General features: G+C 33.1%; 1 protein-coding gene across 2 annotated transcripts in view; it reads right to left on the reverse strand.

Annotated features, from left to right (window-relative positions):
• LOC145248214 (neuronal acetylcholine receptor subunit alpha-10-like) overlaps positions 1-21,573 on the reverse strand; it is a 451,727-nt gene that overhangs the window by 150,082 nt on the left and 280,072 nt on the right. For both annotated transcript variants that reach the window (XM_080110079.1, XM_080110080.1), the window contains exon 2: positions 18,799-18,953. In XM_080110079.1, coding sequence (XP_079966205.1) covers positions 18,799-18,953 — 155 coding nt within the window. The remainder of the gene's footprint in view (positions 1-18,798; positions 18,954-21,573) is intronic.

The following is a 21,573-nucleotide window of genomic DNA, read 5'->3' on the forward strand; positions in this document are numbered from 1 at the left end:
TATACTATCAATAAAAGTGCCCATACGAAAAATGTCTGGAAATTGTTTAAGGCACCGCGTATATATATATATATATATATATATATATATATATATATATATATATATATATATATATATATATTTCAAATGGGATTAATGAATATGGATGGATTCTTTTTATAGAGACTCATCAAGATATAAGAAGCCAAGTATATAGGTGTAAGACAATACAGAAAAACTATAGACTAGTAATATAGTTAAAAATAGGTTTAAAATCCTTTAAAGACTATATATATATATATATATATATATATATGTGTGTGTGTGTGTGTGTGTGTGTGTGTGTGTGTGTAGTATTGAAAGTTTTTAAAACAGTAAAAATAAACTTTCCCTCCCATTATTAATTCTTAAATAAGCGCTAAGTATGGATACAAACTTTAACATTTTGATTTTAATTTCCACTTCATTTAGAAACAAGCGTTGTAAAAAAGCGTTTTGTTTTAATTAGCCATCCGTTTGACTTGGAAGGTTTTTTTCGTTATTTTCCTGTTTTTTATTTATTTATAAATATCCAATACGACTTATAAAATATATAACACTATATTTTATTTTATATTTTACTAGCAAAAGTACCATTCTATGGAGTTGAGGCGCGAACGAACACCCCATAATTTTATTATACCATATTTCTTCAAACTGAAACATAATTATGAAAGTATACTTACGCAGATAGATATGAAAAGTCTTTTTTTTAATGTTTGTGCCTATTTCCATTCTATAAAGGGCAGGCGCGAACACAGACCCCACAATTTTATCATACCATCCCAATAAAATTAAAACATACTTATCAAAGTATTAATATGTACATCTATATCAAAAACACTTGTAAACGTTTTTTTTTTTTATTTTTAAATTTTTTATTTCCATATTTTGTGGACCAGGCGCGTAGGCAGACCCCACAATTTTGATTAATCATCATTATGCCAGATCAAACATACCCATTCCTGTGTCTCGATACATCTTCTATCATTATATGTGATCAGTTTTCTATAATAGTCAACCATATAGGAGCCTATTCGTGACCAGACACACACACACACACACACACACACACACACACAGACGCTCAGCTTTATATTATATATATATTCAGCTTTATATATATATATATATATATATATATATATATATATATATATAGCTTTATGCGTAAGAGGAAAAGAGAGAGTTCAAGTCCACAAGAGGAGACTTATCCGGATAATGCCAAGCGCAACAATAATTATTGGAGCTTATACAATAGGACAACAAGAGTATGAAATGAAGTCACAAAACTATATATTGGTAGATATAGAACGGATCATTTATTGAATAATGGATTACAAGCAAAATTTGGGAGATAGAAGGGACACTTTATGCCAGGGCATTTCGAAGCCTAATGCTTCTCTTCAGAAGAGTAGAGAAGGTGCTAGGTAGCATGGAGGGGATGCGGCGTCTAGTGTAGCATTCATTAGGGGCGAAAAAGTTTAAGAGGAATTATAGAATGTTGGGAGAAGCTTTATTGAATTCTAAATGAATAAATTAAAAATATTGCCGCACATTACCTAATCAATATTACAACCTTGTATTTACCGCCCCCCCCCCAACAAAAAAATTATAGGCGATTTTATAACCGCTATTTGCCGTTTTGGTTGCACCTGTCAAAAATCCCACTCCATAGATAATAGACACCTCACAAACCGTTAAAATAAATTACCATGCAGCCACAATACACCCCCAATTTAACCCTAAAACATATGCCCCTTAAACACAACAATATGTTAAAGACCATATACAATTTTATATATTATACTATATATAACAAGCTTTTCCTTTATTTATTTGCTCCACAATTACATTCGGAAACACCGTCACAAGAGTTATCCAGAAGACTTAACAAGAACTATAAGATTTGTTTACATATATCTTTAAGTTCTGAAACGTGTTTGTCCCTTAATTTTTTGCTAAGAGCGTGGAGGCATAGAGAAAATCTTTTTTATGAATGAAAACTCGAAAAACACAGAAAGGAATTTTCTTGGATTATTTAATTTGATGTTTACAATGCCGCCATTTTCTTTTCCTCACATTCTATCAGTTTATGTATTGTGGGAGCCACGACGCACCTATATGAGAACAAGCGCTAAAGATCTCGTCGCTATCCAATAAAAATATAACAGTGCATATGTGCGCGGGAAAATATTAGCAGCAGCAGCGAAGAATGGCTGGCTTACGAAGAGATTAGCAGCAGTAGCCCGGAAAGTAAATTGGGAAGTGTGCGCGATTTGGCGTGAAAAGAAAAAGAGAAAAATGATATCACGTGCTCGAGGAGGGAAGCAAAGTGCGAGTCGAAAAAAAAAATGAACGTGAAAGGCCGAGGATGAGAATGGGCCCGTTGTGGGCGGTATGCCGTTAGAGGAAGGAGGAATGCAACTAGACTATATGGAGATGTGGCAGCGAGAGACGTTTTAAGTGGTGTCGAGACGGGATAGAGACGGTAATAAAGCTTTTGTTTAAAAAGAAAGATGCTGATCCGGATTTTTAAAAAAAATTTTGTTTGTTCTTTTTTAACGTCGAAATAAAATTTACTTGGACTTTTTCATTCTACCGATAGCATCTCCAATGTATTACTTTTTTTTTTTGTCAAATTAACCGATAATCAAAATATAGTCAATGGAAATCACTCCAGACAAGGCATGAAACCACTTGCTCTCAGGAGCGTAAAAATACCATTTCAAGGTCACAAAATCAGCATTAAAATTATATGAATAGATTCTGATCCAGAAAAAACAAAACAAAAAGAAATTCTTCCCGCCTTTATCAGAAACATCGCTGATGAAATGTGAAAACTAAAAGAGAGTTACGGTCAAATTTCTACTCGTCATTTATCCGGTGCTCAACCAAACTTCAATCCAAGGTTTCTCCTGTAAAAAAAATCACAGTAAAAACATATCTTCGTGCCATTACTGCAAAGGCGTTTCCATTCTTCATCTGTGTACTTAAAACCAAACGGAATTTCCATGAACAGAGTTTCTTTCTCAAAACTTTCCATCCGTGGAAGAGCTTACAAGGGTAAAGTTCACACAGAGTGCTCATGTTTAATTTTACTCCCCATGAATTCCAACTATGCATTCTTTACTAAATTTCAAACTTTTGTTCACGGTATTTTTCTCGACCGTAGCTCTTCATATCGCTATAGGATCAATCATGTGTTTTTAGGATCAATTTGATCGACTTAAGTTCAAAATAACATTGTTTTAATCGACTCAAGTCTCTGCTGTAATGAATATGAATACATCCGGGTTCCTTCACACGAGAATATGATTGGATGATGCAAGGCATAAATACGGACGTGTATAGTAGCAGGTGAGAAAAGTTGAAAGCTACGCTGAAACCCTAAGGTTTAATCGTATTAACAGCTACTTCTAGAGACAACCGTTCATTAAGGCGACTTATTAGATTGTATTCACTCATTCACTTTAGGTAAGACCACCCAGCTACTTCAAGCAAACATATCCCTTCCCGGAACATAAATAACATTTTTTGCATTATTTGGATTCATCGGACTACTGTTCTCATCTTGAGTGTGATTTGCAGTCGATGTAACCTCCGACCTTCTTCAAGTGTATCTTGTCGAACTCGGGAAGAAGGTCGGAGATTACATCAACCGAAACGTTGTGAAAATCACACTTAAGATGAAAACAGTAGTCCGATTAATCCAAATAATACGAATAACCAATCCTCATCTCAAAAATTCAGAAATGTCAATAAATTTTTTGTTTGTTTGTCTGGCTTTATTTTGAAGTAATATTTTCTTTTTGTAATGCTTATGTTTGCAATCGCGCCAGGATCACGGTGTGGTATCTGTTCTGATACTGCACGTCACCCTTTCTGTCCTCGTTCAGTGGAGGAGACATCCTTCAGGACTGAGACAATGTTGTTGTTTTTTGTTCCTACCCAGAATGCTTCTTTTGGGGGAGGTGGATTTCCCCTCATAAAAAAAAAACTGACCTTATGTTTAACTCTGCCCTCTTGGAGAGGCAACTGTATAGGAACAATTGACCTCGCTAAAGGCGTAGATCAAATGGTCACATCTTAAGGATAACGTTTGTTTGTTTTGTTTAGTCGGATCTCAGACGCGTTAAAAATTGTTTACTTGAACGGATATTTGCTTTAATTAATGTCAAATATCAAAACGAGGCTTTCAAATGAAACGTCAATGTCAATAATAGCATGGCTCCAAGATGGCGCCGAGAGAAATAAATAATACTTCTAAAAGCAAATACAGGCAGAAGAAAAAAATAGTGTAATATTTTATGCAATCTCCTTGTATAAATTGATGTCTTATATCGTTAGTCAACTGAGGGCTTCAATTACAAGTATAGACAGGAAGAATTATTGAAAGCAAAATGAGTTCAGTTTATTCGAATAAAACATAAGTTTAACGATATTTTTCTATTTTGCTCGCTTTCATTCATTTATTTTATTTACTATTTTTTTCTTAATTCTTTATTAAATTATTAATTCAATTATTTCTGTCATCCATCGTATTTTATTTGATTTATTCCTCATTTTTTTATCTCTCCTATTCTTTCCTGTATTTTTTGTCTTTCTTTCCGCCATTATTTAATTTATCGTTCATTCAATTATATTTTTCATTCATGTTTCATTATTTACTTATGTCTTCCACCCTTTCTTCTATTTTCGCGCTTTCTTTTTATAAAATGTTTTGCGCTTTCTTTTTATAAAATGTTTTGCGCTTTCTTTTTATAAAATGTTTTGCGCTTTCTTTTTATAAAATGTTTTGCGCTTTCTTTTTATAAAATGTTTTGCGCTTTCTTTTTATAAAATGTTTTGCGCTTTCTTTTTATAAAATGTTTTGCGCTTTCTTTTTATAAAATGTTTTGCGCTTTCTTTTTATAAAATGTTTTGCGCTTTCTTTTTATAAAATGTTTTGCGCTTTCTTTTTATAAAATGTTTCGCGCTTTTTTTTTATAAAATGTTTTGCGCTTTCTTTTTATAAAATGTTTTGCGCTTTCTTTTTATAAAATGTTTTGCGCTTTCTTTTTATAAAATGTTTTGCGCTTTCTTTTTATAAAATGTTTTGCGTTTTCTTTTTATAAAAGGTTTTGCGCTTTCTTTTTATAAAATGTTTTGCGCTTTCTTTTTATAAAATGTTTTGCGCTTTCTTTTTATAAAATGTTTTGCGCTTTCTTTTTATAAAATGTTTTGCGCTTTCTTTTTATAAAATGTTTTGCGCTTTCTTTGTATAAAATGTTTTGCGCTTTCTTTTTATAAAATGTTTTGCCCTTTCTTTTTATAAAATGTTTTGCGCTTTCCTTTTATAAAATGTTTTGCACTTTCTTTTTATAAAATGTTTTGCGCTTTCTTTTTATAAAATGTTTTGCGCTTTCTTTTTATAAAATGTTTTGCGCTTTCTTTTTATAAAATGTTTTGCGCTTTCTTTTTATAAAATGTTTTGCGCTTTCTTTTTATAAAATGTTTTGCGCTTTCTTTTTATAAAATGTTTTGCGCTTTCTTTTTATAAAATGTTTTGCGCTTTCTTTTTATAAAATGTTTTGCGCTTTCTTTTTATAAAATGTTGTGCGCTTTCTTTTTATAAAATGTTTTGCGCTTTCTTTTTATAAAATGTTTTGCGCTTTCTTTTTATAAAATGTTTTGCGCTTTCTTTTTATAAAATGTTTTGCGCTTTCTTTTTATAAAATGTTTTGCCCTTTTTTTTTATAAAATGTTTTGCGCTTTCTTTTTATAAAATGTTTTGCGCTTTCTTTTTATAAAATGTTTTGCGCTTTCTTTTTACAAAATGTTTCGCGTTTTCTTTTTATAAAATCTTTTGCCCTTTCTTTTTATAAAATGTTTTGCGCTTTCTTTTTATAAAATGTTTTGCGCTTTCTATTCATAAAATGTTTTGCGCTTTCTTTTTATAAAATGTTTTGCGCTTTCTTTTTATAAAATGTTTTGTCCTTTCTTTTTATAAAATGTTTTGCGCTTTCTTTTTATAAAATGTTTTGCGCTTTCTTTTTATAAAATGTTTTGCACTTTCTTTTTATAAAATGTTTTGCCCTTTCTTTTTATAAAATGTTTTGCACTTTCTTTTTATAAAAGGTTTTGCCCTTTCTTTTTATAAAATGTTTTGCGCTTTCTTTTTATAAAATGTTTTGCGCTTTCTTTTTATAAAAGGTTTTGCGCTTTCTTTTTATAAAATGTTTTGCGCTTTCTTTTTATAAAATGTTTTGCGCTTTCTTTTTATAAAATGTTTTGCGCTTTCTTTTTATAAAATGTTTTGCGCTTTCTTTTTATAAAATGTTTTGCACTTTCTTTTTATAAAATGTTTTGCGCTTTCTTTTTATAAAATGTTTTGCACTTTCTTTTTATAAAATGTTTTGCACTTTCTTTTTATAAAATGTTTTGCACTTTCTTTTTATAAAATGTTTTGCGCTTTCTTTTTATAAAATGTTTTGCGCTTTCTTTTTATAAAAGGTATCGCGCTTTCTTTTTATAAAATGTTTGGTGCTTTCTTTTTATAAAATGTTTTGCACTTTCTTTTTATAAAATGTTTTGCACTTTCTTTTTATAAAATGTTTGGTGCTTTCTTTTCATAAAATGTTTGGTGCTTTCTTTTTATAAAATGTTTTGCGCTTTCTTTTTATAAAATGTTTTGCCCTTTCTTTTTATAAAATGTTTTGCACTTTCTTTTTATAAAATGTTTTGCGCTTTCTTTTTATAAAATGTTTTGCACTTTCTTTTTATAAAATGTTTTGCACTTTCTTTTTATAAAATGTTTCGCCCTTTCTTTGTATAAAATGTTTTGCGCTTTCTTTTTATAAAATGTTTTGCACTTTCTTTTTATAAAATGTTTTGCGCTTTCTTTTTATAAAATGTTTTGCACTTTCTTTTTATAAAATGTTTTGCACTTTCTTTTTATAAAATGTTTTGCGCTTTCTTTTTATAAAATGTTTGGTGCTTTCTTTTTATAAAATGTTTGGTGCTTTCTTTTTATAAAATGTTTTGCGCTTTCTTTTTATAAAATGTTTTGCACTTTCTTTTTATAAAATGTTTTGCGCTTTCTTTTTATAAAATGTTTTGCCCTTTCTTTTTATAAAATGTTTTGCCCTTTCTTTTTACAAAATGTTTCGCGTTTTCTTTTTATAAAATGTTTTGCGCTTTCTTTTTATAAAATGTTTTGCGCTTTCTTTTTATAAAATGTTTGGTGCTTTCTTTTTATAAAATGTTTTGCGCTTTCTTTTTATAAAATGTTTTGCGCTTTCTTTTTATAAAATGTTTGGTGCTTTCTTTTTATAAAATGTTTTGCGCTTTCTTTTTATAAAATGTTTTGCGCTTTCTTTTTATAAAATGTTTGGTGCTTTCTTTTTATAAAATGTTTTGCGCTTTCTTTTTATAAAATGTTTTGCCCTTTCTTTTTATAAAATGTTTTGCCCTTTCTTTTTACAAAATGTTTCGCGTTTTCTTTTTATAAAATGTTTTGCGCTTTCTTTTTATAAAATGTTTTGCGCTTTCTTTTTATAAAATGTTTGGTGCTTTCTTTTTATAAAATGTTTTGCGCTTTCTTTTTATAAAATGTTTTGCGCTTTCTTTTTATAAAATGTTTGGTGCTTTCTTTTTATAAAATGTTTTGCGCTTTCTTTTTATAAAATGTTTTGCGCTTTCTTTTTATAAAATGTTTTGCGCTTTCTTTTTATAAAATGTTTTGCGCTTTCTTTTTATAAAATGTTTGGTGCTTTCTTTTTATAAAATGTTTTGCGCTTTCTTTTTATAAAATGTTTCGCGCTTTCTTTTTATAAAATGTTTTGCGCTTTCTTTTTATAAAATGTTTGGTGCTTTCTTTTTATAAAATGTTTTGCGCTTTCTTTTTATAAAATGTTTTGCGCTTTCTTTTTATAAAATGTTTTGCCCTTTCTTTTTATAAAATGTTTCGCGCTTTCTTTTTATAAAATGTTTTGCGCTTTCTTTTTATAAAAGGTTTTGCCCTTTCTTTTTATAAAATGTTTTGCCCTTTCTTTTTATAAAATGTTTTGCGCTTTCTTTTTATAAAATGTTTTGCGCTTTCTTTTTATAAAATGTTTTGCGCTTTCTTTTTATTAAATGTTTCGCGCTTTCTTTTTATAAAAGGTTTTGCGCTTTCTTTTTATAAAAGCTTTTGCGCTTTCCTTTTATAAAATGTTTTGCCCTTTCTTTTTATAAAAGCTTTTGCGCTTTCCTTTTATAAAATGTTTTGCGCTTTCTTTTTATAAAATGTTTGGTGCTTCTTCACTATTGAGACGAGATTTTATAGTCGATAAATGGAGTCTTCAGATAAAAAACAATGGTTTCAACTAATTTTTTTTGGCAATTCTAATAAGTTACAAAAGTAGCTTCCCAAATTATGCCGTCGAAATTACCTGAATATTACTGAATTATTAAACAAAATCAACTTTAACCGAGTTAGCAGGTGAAAAATTGCTGCCATCTTGTTTAAATCAAAATAAATAATTATTTTATAGCCAGGGTGATATATAATCGATGTATAAACTGAGACATGTTATACGGCGGGGTATCACACGGGGGTATATAATACCAAGCACTAGTGCTTTCATTTATTATTGTATTTTTCTTCTTCGTTTAAATAACAGCTTTTGCAAACGTTATTGAAAAAAAACGAAATAACACAAATTCATATTTGGTTTAAACACTCTCTTTCAAGTTTAATTTGCCCCTTAGAGCATATATATATGAAATACACATTCACCACGTCAGATTTTCGACATCCTGCACATGTGAAGTCCTTTCTATTGCTAGCAGTTCTTGTAAATATTTATTAAAAAGGACAGCATAAATTCAATTAGTTTTGAATAACCTCTTTGGAATTTTTTTTTTCATTGGTAGTATACATATATAAACATGACCCATTATTGCACTGTTTACTGCTTGTCTAAACACCGACACACATGCATCAACATCGAATAAACAGTACGAGCCGCTACACGATATTACACGTTTAGTTGACGTTATATAGCATGTATCGATTGAGATACATCACACACACACACACACAAACACACACACACACACATATATATATGTATAAATATATACGTGTCTCTGTGATGTATCTCCATCGATACATGCTATATAGAGGGTGTGTATAAAAGTAACAGCATGCGTTGTATACCGTGATATACATACACGCACTTATATGCAATATGAATTACGATCTGTCACCGTGACATCACAAACATATATACATACATATATATATATATATATATATATATATATATATATATATATATATATATATATATATAGGTTAATTGACATACTGACAAAATAATGTCCAACGAAGGAGAATTTTTCATAGTTTAAAAGGTTTTAAAGAAACCTCCAAGACTATATATATATATATATATATATATATATATATATATATATACTACAGATATTTATAGACACGCAGTATGCCACAGATTATTTAGTACCGTTTATGTAACATGTGCCTACTCTTTATACCTATGTCTAAATAATCACCACTTATCAAGGCTCGGAGGCCATTCGAGGATAAGGGGTAATGAGTATACAGTGGTCAAGGAGAACATCGTAGTCATCGTTAGTACTGGAAATTTGGTAAATTGGATTGCTTAAGTGGATGGCGCATCAAGAATTTTTCCACGTTGGACTTGAAGACAACCATATTGTAGTCGGTTGGAAAGCAGGAAAACGGGACAGAGTTCAGTGGTTCAAAGAAAGAAGCTTTGTTCATGGAATCTACGTTTAGGTTTAGGCACAGATAAAGAGTGGGGGAAATTATTGATAGTGGTTTCAGATGGACGAGTCTTTTTCGTGAAAGTCGGGACAGGTAGGACCATAGACTAGAGTTCAGACGAGCACTTGCTATAGCATAATTTCAATGCGAATTTATTTTTTCAGACATTCGATTATGTGTGTTGTAGTAGTTTCAAGTCAGTATTTTCTCCTCTGTCCAAAATCGGTAACTCATTATTCTAAGCACGAATTCCACAAACGATCTTTTAACTCCAACGCGATTTACGTCATCAAACCAAGGCATAAGAATTAATCAATCATGAATAAACAGTTAAGAAAAAAATCCATACAAAAATAGTTGATTGACTCTCAACGTTCGATTTTATAGTCAGCCAAGTCTGACAAAATACTATTCAATAATTTGCAGGTTTTTTTTCTTAATACTAATAATCCGAAACTGTGGAGGGTCAAAGGTCAAACGATAAAAAAAAATCAATATCATTTCCATGATAAATAATACCATAATAGGCTTTGAAATGATGTGTGGGATTTGAATGATTTGATCACTTAAAATGACAGCTCCACAGGATTTCTTTTTTACATTTAACCTGTAAACGACCATGTTGTAGTCCTCCGGGAAGTAGCTGCACTATTTGTGTTTCACAGATGAGTATTTCGTGGAAGCAAACTAAGCTCAGTTTAGTTTTAGGTACATATAGAAAGAAAGGAAAGTACTTTGTAATTGTTGGGGCTAAATGAGTGTGAATGTTTTCAGAGGGAGTATAGATCGGAGCTCAACGAAGCATCTACCATGAAAATGATACAGCAGTAGAAAAAAGGCTAGTAGCGTCTCATCTAAATCATTGACTTCCCTGTGGAGAGAGCCACTCGTTTTAATTGAAGCAAAATGCGGATTATAACGTTAGTGGTGATGTGACACGATGAGGAATTGTTTGGAAAAATTCTAATTAATCGATTGAGTTTAATTATATTACAAAACAATTTTATTTGAAATGATTTTAGAATTATCACATAAAATATAACCGATTATATTTTGGATGCCATCTTTCATACTGGGTGACAATGAATGCGAGGATTTTTATTCGATTGATTAAAAAGGTCATGTTGACAATGATAGCTAAAAATATAGAACTCAAAATTGAATTATTCGTTTTTTTTTTTGTATAACAATCAGAAATGGACTAAAATCATAATTTACATTTCATGAACAACACATGATTTTATGACGACAATTTTATGTTGAAGAATCGAAAATATCGTTATCGGGCAGTTACATAAACGTATTTACCTGTCATTTACTAGAATTGAGGCGTACTTATTCTTAAACAAAACCGAGAACTATACTGAAAACCTATAATTAAGGTTCATCTTATATTTTGGTAAAAACGAGGTTTTTCATTGGGTAACGAATCAAAAGAAAACAAGAGAAAAAATTGGCCAACCAATCAAAATAAAAATTGATCAACCAATAAAAAAAATGCAATGCGAATCGTAATAGATGAGTGAATCAAATCTAGATGCAAGATTGAAAATTCCCAATAAAAAAACTAATCCTTGGAGAATTAGTCAGAGGACCGTCAGTCAGCTCATTGAGACGGGCAGACTTAGAAAAAAGCCATGTTAGCAACCAATCAAAGACATAACTCCAAAAGACTAAAACACTTTTTTTGTAATTCCAACCTCTTCCCAGAGACAAAACTCACAGAAAACTTCAAGACACAAACCAAAAGTTAGCACCAGTTACAACGTGTCTTTTTCCCCCAAACAAGGACAATATATCTTTTACCTTTTTAATTTATTGTTATACATCTGTGTATAAATCGAGTTATTGTTTACAGCGAGGTTCTTTTTCTTTTTGTTTTGGGGTTGCTAACAGAACCGACTTCTACCTAAGTTCCTGATATAGCTAAATCCAGACTAAAGTTCCACAAATCTTCAAACACCGCGCAGCAGAACAGCTAGTAGGAAAGTAGTGGCATTGAGCTATGTTTAGTGCCTAATCACCCGGAATACCATAGTGAGTGATTCCTCTTGGCAACGATAGTATCACAATAAAAGAAGGGAAGCTGATAAAATAATAATAAAAGAAAGTTTAAGAGCTGTTAATTGTGAAAGGACAATTTACCCTATTGCATCACTTGATCCAGATTAAAAGAGCAAACAAGTATGATCTTAATCGCTAATGCTATTCGACTGAGAAGAGATAATTGCGTCATTAGAATAAATGCGAACATATGATCTCAGAATATGAGTTAGTAAATAACTAATAAAAACGAGGAAGATGGTACAGCCCAGAATCGATGTTTGAGGCATGCTATATACTTGACACATTGTTGTAAAGCTGTTCAATCGATACATAAAGAAGAAATGCTTCCCAACGCCTAGGAAAACCTCATTAGTTTGCCCAGGATTTAAAAAACAGTGGAGATCAGTCTTGTACATCGAAGTACAGATCGATTGGTCTTGTGTATCATGAGTAAGTTGTTTAAATCTGTGTTAAATAGAGAAATTGCCAACCACCTCAACAAAAACAACCTATTCAGTGACAAACAATATGGGTTTCGTCTCGCGAGATCTACAGTTGATATACTAACTGTAATTTCACATTTGATCAGCGAATCTATCGACACATCTTTAATCTCAAAGGAATTTGATAGGGTTTGGCATAAAGGTCTACTTCATAAGATTTCCAGCTACGGAATGTTTAGAAATTTCTCATCAGCCATCGCATTTTTTCTCTCCAATACGTTTATACAACTTGTCGTCGACGGGCAAAAGTCTGAAGCTCAAAGTATCAATTCTGCATCAGGGATCCATCCTGGGCCTAACTTTCTTTATCACATTCTAAGTTAATTCGTTGACATATACGCAAATGATACTACGACCTATGGCAACACTTCAAAGGTCAACAATGACCCAGATCACTCTGAATCTCTCTTCGACCTTGTGATAAAAAGTGGCTGGGTAATTTTAAGGCATTCAAAACCAAGCTCTATCTATTCACCATAAACGCTCTGATCTCCTTGCCTGAAATAGATTTGCTATGATCTGTTGATCTGTTGATAAATTCGCCGGGAAAATGGTTGCGTCAAGAATGGCATCTAATACCCGACGCAGTCTTCTGTATAAGAGCCAGATACGTCCTAAAATAAAGTTACCATATCTAGGCAGAAGCTGCTCTGAGCACCAAATTCTACGTCGACAATGTTCAAAACCGGCTTTGAAACCTAAGAGGTGATGCCCCTATTTTTTACCTGCAATTCTTTTTCCCCAACAATGTGCGTTGCGAGCCTGTCTATACTCTATCGTTATTTTCATTGCAAGCACTCGTCTGAGCTTCAATCTATGATTCCTTCTTGCAAAACTTTCACAAAAAAAACACTTGTTTAACTACGACGACAATCAACGATTTCCTTCACTCTCTATTTGTGCCTAAAACAAAACGCAAATTCTATGAACAAAGCTTCTTTCTCAGAACTGCTCGCCTGTGGAACGCGGTTCCGTTGGTCTGTTTTCCTGCTGATTACGATGTTGTCGTCTTCAAGTCCAATGTAAACAAGTTCTTGTTGAGCCTCCCTCTAAATAATTTATTTCTACCCCCTTTCCACTAAATATTAACACGCTGTTGTCTCAGTGACTACCGTAACCCTTATCCTCGAGTGGCCTTCGGGCCTTAATAAGTGATGACACCCACGTAAAACAACAACTACTTTTAAAAACCTATTACAGAGAAAGGAGTCCCGAGACAATTCCATATACTCCATAACTAATAAACATTTCAAAAGACTCCCTTCTTGGGGCTAACATTTGATCTCTACAGGATGGAACGATAAAAGTGTCGCCCGAAAGAAAACAACGCTATATCTTTAAAACTTTTATTGGAAAAATCAATTCAGGAAACTTGATTTTGTAATAGAGCTGACATCTATTCAATGTAGCCGCCTTCAGCCTAAATCACTATTTCGATATAGATCTGGAACTGGAAGCATGCCTTTTCGACAATTGCTGGCGGATGGCAGCGGTCAGGCTTGCTTTGGTGTTGTGGGAAGTCATGTTTGTGATGTTCTCGGCGTATAACCAAACGAAGTAGTCCAGCAGATTTAGGCCGGGGGAGGAGGGGGCTAGAGAAAGGTACAAAATCAGAGCACTCCTTCTGAAGCCATGCCCGGGTCTCTTTAGACTCGTGGTTCGACGCCGAGTCAAGCTGCCACACTCAGGGTCTGTCAGCGGCCATCCGATTCCACCTAGGTATCACCATACTCTTCAGCACATCCAGGTACATTTTGTTGTTGACTTTCAAGCCGACTTCAAAGATGTAAGGTGGTATGATGTGACGCTTACTTGAAACCACACCAAACACCATAACCGAGGCTGGAAACTTAGTTGAGCTGTATCCTCGAGCGTTGAACCGTTCGGATTCGCATTTTGAGGGTGCTGGTAATGGTCCTGTCGCCATAATTTGGATCATTAGAGAGCATAAGTTGTACAGCGGTGCATCTCGCATCTCTCTCGTTGAACATTGTGTCACTTTCAGACATGGTAGAAGGTTAACTATCGCTTTTGGGATTTGTACACACCTGGCTAACTTGGATGATCTGCAAAAAAAAAAAAAAAAAAAAAAAAAAAAACAAAGAAAAAAGCGGTTTTCATCAAATGGAAATGGAATCATATCGTCTTTTCTAGGGTGACAATTCTAACGTTCCACCCTGTACGTAAGATACATAGATATTCGAATATTCCATTGAAGTTCTCCTTTACCTTTCAAATAGTAAAATAATAGAGAACATAATTTCCCTCTCTCCTCAATTAACCATTTTAATATGTTATATTATATCTTTTTCGTGTTTTCTTGGTTTTACTGGAGTCCAGGACAAGAATTCGTCTAGTTTGGTGGAGCTTCATGCTGTTACTTTAGGTAACATCACGTGCAGAATGGTTCACCATTTCTCATAAAAACCAGTGTGGATTTACCGTACTAAGGAGATCTTATTTGGTCCGTAAATACTATGTGATTTTAAATATTTAATCAGGGTTTACTTATACGGAAAAATATCCTCATACCAGGTTGCCCTGACAAGCCTCTGTAAAAAGAAACCGTAGACACTCGAAAATAATGTCTAGTAGGCGTTCAAGTTCTCTTCAGTAGGCGTTCAAGTTCTCTTCAGTAGGCGTTCAAGTTCTCTTCAGTAGGCATTCAAGTTCTCTCCAGTAGGCATTTAAGTTCTCTTCATAAGGTATTCAACTGTGAAGCAAACTGATAAGTCTCGAAAACGGATATATTTGTTTAAAGTAGTTGTGTGGTATTGATTACTGTACGAGTAATAAAGTATTATAATTTTGTACGTCACCTTAATGAACGGTTGCTCATAGCTGTAACTGGCAATATGTTAGTTAAGCTTTAGTCTTTCAGTGTAATTTTTCTTTTTTTTTTTCAGGTTCATGTACTCGTCCGTATTTATAACTTACATCAGCCAATTATATTCTCGTGAGTTGGAAGCCGGGTGTATTAATATTCATTACATCACAAACCTTTTGCTCCTGATAGTCCAGACAGGGGATTCTCAGATTCCTAATCGCCAATCGGCTATTCCAAGATTAATAAGGGTCGTATTTAACGTTATTTAACTGGAGTAAATATACACACGTCGAATACGGGTTGTCGGTGTAAAGTAAAAACAAAAAAAACAAAAAATCACTCGAACTTAGTATTAAAAAAATTGAAAACATATCGTTTTAATTCACATCTATAAATTTATCTGCGTTCGTAAGAGTGTAACGTTACACACGGGACCCACACGTTGTATGCGGTCTACGTCGCAAGGAAAATAGGTACAAGTAATAACTAGGGCCGTGGCAACAGTATATTCTTTACATTCTTTTGACTCTCGAGTATATATCTGACACAGTTAGACCCAGCTAATCAACCGAGAATCACATCAGCCTATATATAAAAAAAACATATAAGATATTAAGTAATATGTACTCAAGAGTCAAAACAGTGAAAAGAATATTCTGTTTTCACATTTATTCGCTTATTTTCTTGCCACGTGTGACTTCTCGTTACGGCTGTGACGTCCTCCACGTCTCTAACGTGATCGTCCTTTTTATAGCGTCTCCTTTTCTCTACCAGTGATGTAATTTAGCATGAATTTGCGTACGCGCGTCGCGGCCTGGTACACGAGGGGCATTCCAAAATTAATGTCTCCTATTTTTATTCCGCCCGAATGGATCAGAGCGGATTGCAAATTTCATTATTATAATGACTAAACTCATGCATTCTTGACCTAAAAGTTCCATCTCTCTGTTGCAGATATTGACGGCGTGAGATTCTAAGAAAGAAATCCTTGCCATTGACGTGCGTCAGAAGCAGAGATGCATCATTGAATTCTCTGGTTAAAGCGCACTGAGAATGGTGATGGCTATGTAGAAAAATAGATTCTGGAACACAAAAGTCACTCATTTTAATGCTACCGTCCCCGTCTTTGCAGCTTTTAAACTTTTTCAGTTAAAAAACGGAGGTTATATATTTTGAATGACCCTCGTATTGTTACAAGAAAAGGGCCCTTTTCTTGTAAGTAAGAAAAGCATTAGATAAGTAAAAATGAGATTAGGATAGACCGAGATTCGAACCTTGTAAGCAAGGATCAGAAATTGATTCAGAAATGGAATTTCGCATTGTTCAGTTCACATAAAATAGTTTAGATATGTTGTAGTATAAAAGAAATTTTGATTGTTCAATTCTTTTTATGAAAACTGAATTAAAATAAGGTCATCTAGAAAATAACGAACAATAGCAAATTAAAGACATATTGAAAAATATGTTAGGTCGAAAAGTAGGTTAGTAAGAATTCTTTGTCTGCAGAAATGGTTTGGGAACTTGTGTGAACCACGCATGTTTAGGCCACGTGGGTTGATCACGTTTTTGGACACACGTATGACGTCATGTCAGAAATGAATTCTCAATATAGGAGCTAGAGTTGAAGATGAGTTAGACAGAGAGAGACGGAGTCCAGAGTCGAGTCCGGATCGAATAAGAGGAGGGTACCCCTTTAGAAGCGAAGGGGAAAGTTTTAAACATGTAGAAACAACTTTGAATTCCTGGATGTGATCATCATTTTGACCGGTCAAATGGAATAAAAGAACATCTAATATTTTTGTAACTGCCGTCTTCGTGTCACCATTCTACAACAAAGGTAATGTGTAATCATCTTTAATGAACTTTGTATAACCCATCGTAAGTAATGTGTCCCCTCCTGTGTTAAAAGAACTCCTCTCCCCCTGTGTCAAACAGAACTGTAGAACTGTATAAAGGTCTTTCTTCTCTCTTCCTCATCACCATCTATATCTTGTATTACACGTACTCGTTACATGTCCGCCGCCTCTAGTAAATATGAATGTCCCCTATACAACTGTATGACAAAGCGCGCTGCGGACGCCCATGCACACCCACCGTTCATCGCCAGCAAAAGTGCATTGAAAAGGGTGGTAACTATGTAGACACATAAATTGTGAAGCACAAACGGTTTCTTTTCTAATGATACCATTCCCGCCTTCGCAGCTCTTCAACTTTTTTAGTTAAAAATATAGGAGGGATTTACCTTTGGAATGACCCCCTCTCCGTGTACGTCATAGCTAGGGTTGTGACAATAGAATATTATTTTCATTCTTTTGATTCTCGGGTATATATACGACACAGACACATTTAATTAACCGAGAACCATATCCGTCTATATAAAAACATATAAGATATTAATGAATATATACTTTAGAGTCTAAACAATGAAAAGAATATGCTGTTGTCACAGCCCTAGTCATAGCTAAGGCAAAGTTGATAGAAGGTCGATTTCGATGTCCAATCAGTTTGAGAAAAGAAAGAAATCCTAATTTCTTCCTCCTTTATTTTTTGTGTTGTGTTTTTGATGCACTTGAAATGAAGACGACAAATACTGGATGTGTAAAAATATAACGATTTGTGATATCACGATTCCAATATGTCCTCTGATTCCGATATAATTATCGGTTTGTTCTAAATTCCCGATTCCGATGCAATTATAGATTCCGTTTCTGTTAACACCTCTAAATATTAAGTTATAGAGTTGTTGTTTTTTCTACGCGTATTTTCGAGCTGCTATAATACCCATGTGATATGTGCTTATATTTTCGCAAATGTAAAAAAAAAAAAACAAATTAAAAAAAAGTACACTTCTGGAGGTGTGTAATCTACAAATGTTAATTTTACTGGTAATGAAAAAAAATTTATCAGTTTATCATTAATACGAGCCGTAAGCAAATTAAATTTTAAAAAAAATGAAAACAACGAAAAGAATCGTTTTGGGCATCAGAAAATAAGCATGATTTTTTTTTTCGATTTCAATCCATAAAAAAGTTCCAAGTTTTTAAATTTTCGATTCCGATTAATCGTCCCAACACTAATTTGATATTTAAATGCGTTTATTTTATCCATGTTTTCATTTTTATTTATTTTTTTACATCTAACATGTTGGTTCATGACTAATGTTAGGCGATTAACCTGAATCTAAATCGGAAATAGGAATTTGGGGTATCGGAATCGGAAAACATTGTGCCTATTTCCGATGCCAAAAACGATCCCTTTTAATTATCTTTTTATTTATTTATTTTTAAACACAAAATATTCGACTTTTGGTAGCAATAATAAAAATCATAAATATTTATTGATTTTAAAATATCAGTAAAGATCAACTATATGCATCACCTCATCACCACCACCACCACCACAAGTGTACTTTTACATTTGTGAAAATATAAACACATTTAAGTGTTGTTATTATTTTTTACTATAATCCGAAAAAATAACAACTTCATAGTTAAATATTTAGAGATTTATAAATAATCGGAATCGGAATTGGTAATTATATCGGAAGCAGTAAAAGTATTGGAATCGTACCATCACTATTCAGGACTTATGCAACGTATGCAACTAAGTTTAAAATTGATAATTACCAATTCTAAAGAGCTCGGGTATATTTCCATGTCAACTTCAATCGGACCATCCGTCAATGGTTTGACGTCACGATTGTAAGTGTCCAGCAGTTGTTTGAATAATTTTGTCTCCAATTCAATCTGTGTCATGTCCGGTTCCTTCGTTGTCGCTGCAGCTGAAAAAAAAATTAAAAAGATGTATAGATTATTTTCAAGTCAACAATACAAAGAAAATAAAATTTACAATTAAACAAATAATAAGAAATAACAAAAAAAATGGATATTTATGCAGAATATAGATCGTGTTATCGTCGGCATATTTCGGAAAGTTCACGTAAACCGCCGGAAGGAAACTTCATTTTCTTTGCACTGAAAACAATGGCTAATGTTTCTGGAATTTTAAGGTGTGGGTTAGTTATTCGTATTATTTGGATTCATCTGACTACTGTTTTCATCTTTGTCATTTTCATAACGTTTCGGTCGATGTAACCGCTGACCTTCTTCAGATACATCTTGTCGAACTTGGGAATGTTTCTGGCGAACTCGGGAATTTAGAAGGGAACTCTTTATTTACTTCACAGAAGTCGCGTGCTCTTGTTCCGTCAGCCATGGCTGGATAGAGGTTTTATGTAAAACGCAATTGTGGAAGCACCCGTGTCGCAGTGGTTAGAGTATTTGACAAATGAATTGTAAAAGTGATATTCTCCTGAAGATTGAAGGTTTAACACAGTTAAAAATTATAGATAAATCAGAAATACTTATCGTATTGTAATTTTGATGAAAAAAGACACTCGTGCAGTTTACGCATCGTGCTTAAATAATAACATTTTTATTTAGAAAGTCATTCTTAACATGGGAAGGACTTTTTAATTATTCTGTTTTTTCACGTAACAGTTTAATAAAGACAGGGTGTCGTTTACCAACTGTCCTGCGATTTCATTAGCTAAGCGTTTCGACACCTTCCGATGGTTTACGTAATCTGACCGGAATATACCGATGATAACTCGGTTCCTGTTCTACATAAGTACCAAGAAATATATGCATTACAGTAAAAATCGATTGGTTGCCTGCTCTAGGTGGGGACCCATAGTGATAGCTTAATATGCCCCCCCGCAGTGACTTATTTCACAATACATTGTCGTCTACATTGCACTGCAGAGAACTTACTGTTAATTTTATATTAAAGTTTAAAATGCAAAGCTCAAGTATCAAGGTTCAATTATGCTGTAAGCAGAAACATTAATTTCGAACACGCTCCTGTCATATAAAAGAACCTACAGTTGATTTTATACGCCTGACCTTTCTGATTGTGCACTGTTAATGGCTTGAATTGAAGTCTAAAATGAAACAGTCAAGTATCATTGTGCATTTGTGCTTTAAACATAAATATTCATATCACATAAAAAAAACCTACTGTAATGTCAATCTTTTCGGTTTGTGTGGTGATAAAACTTCAGCTGCACTTGTAAGGTGTTAACTTTGATCAAAATCGTCTGTTCCTTATTTTATAGGATTATTTCGGATTATTTAGATTATCGATTTTTGCTACTTATCGAAGACATTCCGCGACAAACCATATCTAAGAACACTGCCAGCCACATAAATTACCTTCGTGTGACAATTCATAAAAATCGGCCCAGCTGTTTCCAAGATTATAGGGAACAAACTCACACACACACATAGACACAGAAAAAGTTCCTTCAATATAATAGTAGATTAATAGGTAGATTTAAAGAGGGCATGATTTTTTAAAAAACCTGTAAATTCACTCTATAAAAAAAACTGCTATATCCTGTTCAACGGTATATAATAATATGACAAATGAGAGCTAAAAATTCGTCCTTGGGAAGCTTGGTTAACCGGAGTACACTTGTAGAGTGTAAAACGCGAGATTGGCAGGACGCAAGGCTGCAAACAAGACAAGACGCCCTACCTTAAAATGGTAGCTCTTTTATATACTGTTTCGTATCCGGTTCGATACGTAGTTACGCCCCTTATAACACCTCCCACTGAAGCTGAAATCTTCCCGATTTTAGCTTTAATACCGCTTCCGTTTAGGCTCAGGGCTTAAACTTCTGACGACTTTCCTTTTGCGTGTGCTTTTACTGTTTCGTATCCGGTTCGATACGTAGTTATGCCCCTTATAACAAAAACAAATTTAAAACAAAACAGCTAACCAAAAAATAATAAATATTTTTTGTAGGATTCCTTTAAGCATATAAACCAGACGTTTCAATTTCCGGCTCATAGGCCAAAAACGTTCCACCGAGATAAGTGGAAACATTATTATTGATTGTTGCAAAGTGTGTTTGAGAAATTGAACATCTTGTGTGGTTAGCTTGATATTTGTGAGTATTGAAACACTTGAAATTTATTTGTTTCAGCCAGATTTTTTTTTACTCCCACATCTGCTCTCTCTCTCCCTCTCTCTCTCTCTCTCTCTCTATATATATATATATATATATATATATATATATATACATATATATATATATTCTCATTAATTTATCTATCAGTCTATATATATATATATATATATATATATATTAATACCTGTATATTAATATTTATACATATATTTCTCTATATCTCTATCCATATCAATATCTTTCTCTCTTTTTCCCTCTCTCTATATCAATATCTTTCTCTCTTTTTCCCTCTCTCTCTATATCAATACCTTTCTCTCTTTTTCCCTCTCTCTATATCAATATCTTTCTCTCTTTTCCCCTCTCTCTCTCTATATCAATATCTTTCTCTCTTTTCCCCTCTCTCTATATCAATATCTTTCTCTCTTTT

Source organism: Euprymna scolopes, chromosome 26 (assembly GCF_053919585.1).
Source record: "Euprymna scolopes isolate OS-2025 chromosome 26, ASM5391958v1, whole genome shotgun sequence".
NCBI lineage: Eukaryota > Metazoa > Mollusca > Cephalopoda > Sepiida > Sepiolidae > Euprymna > Euprymna scolopes.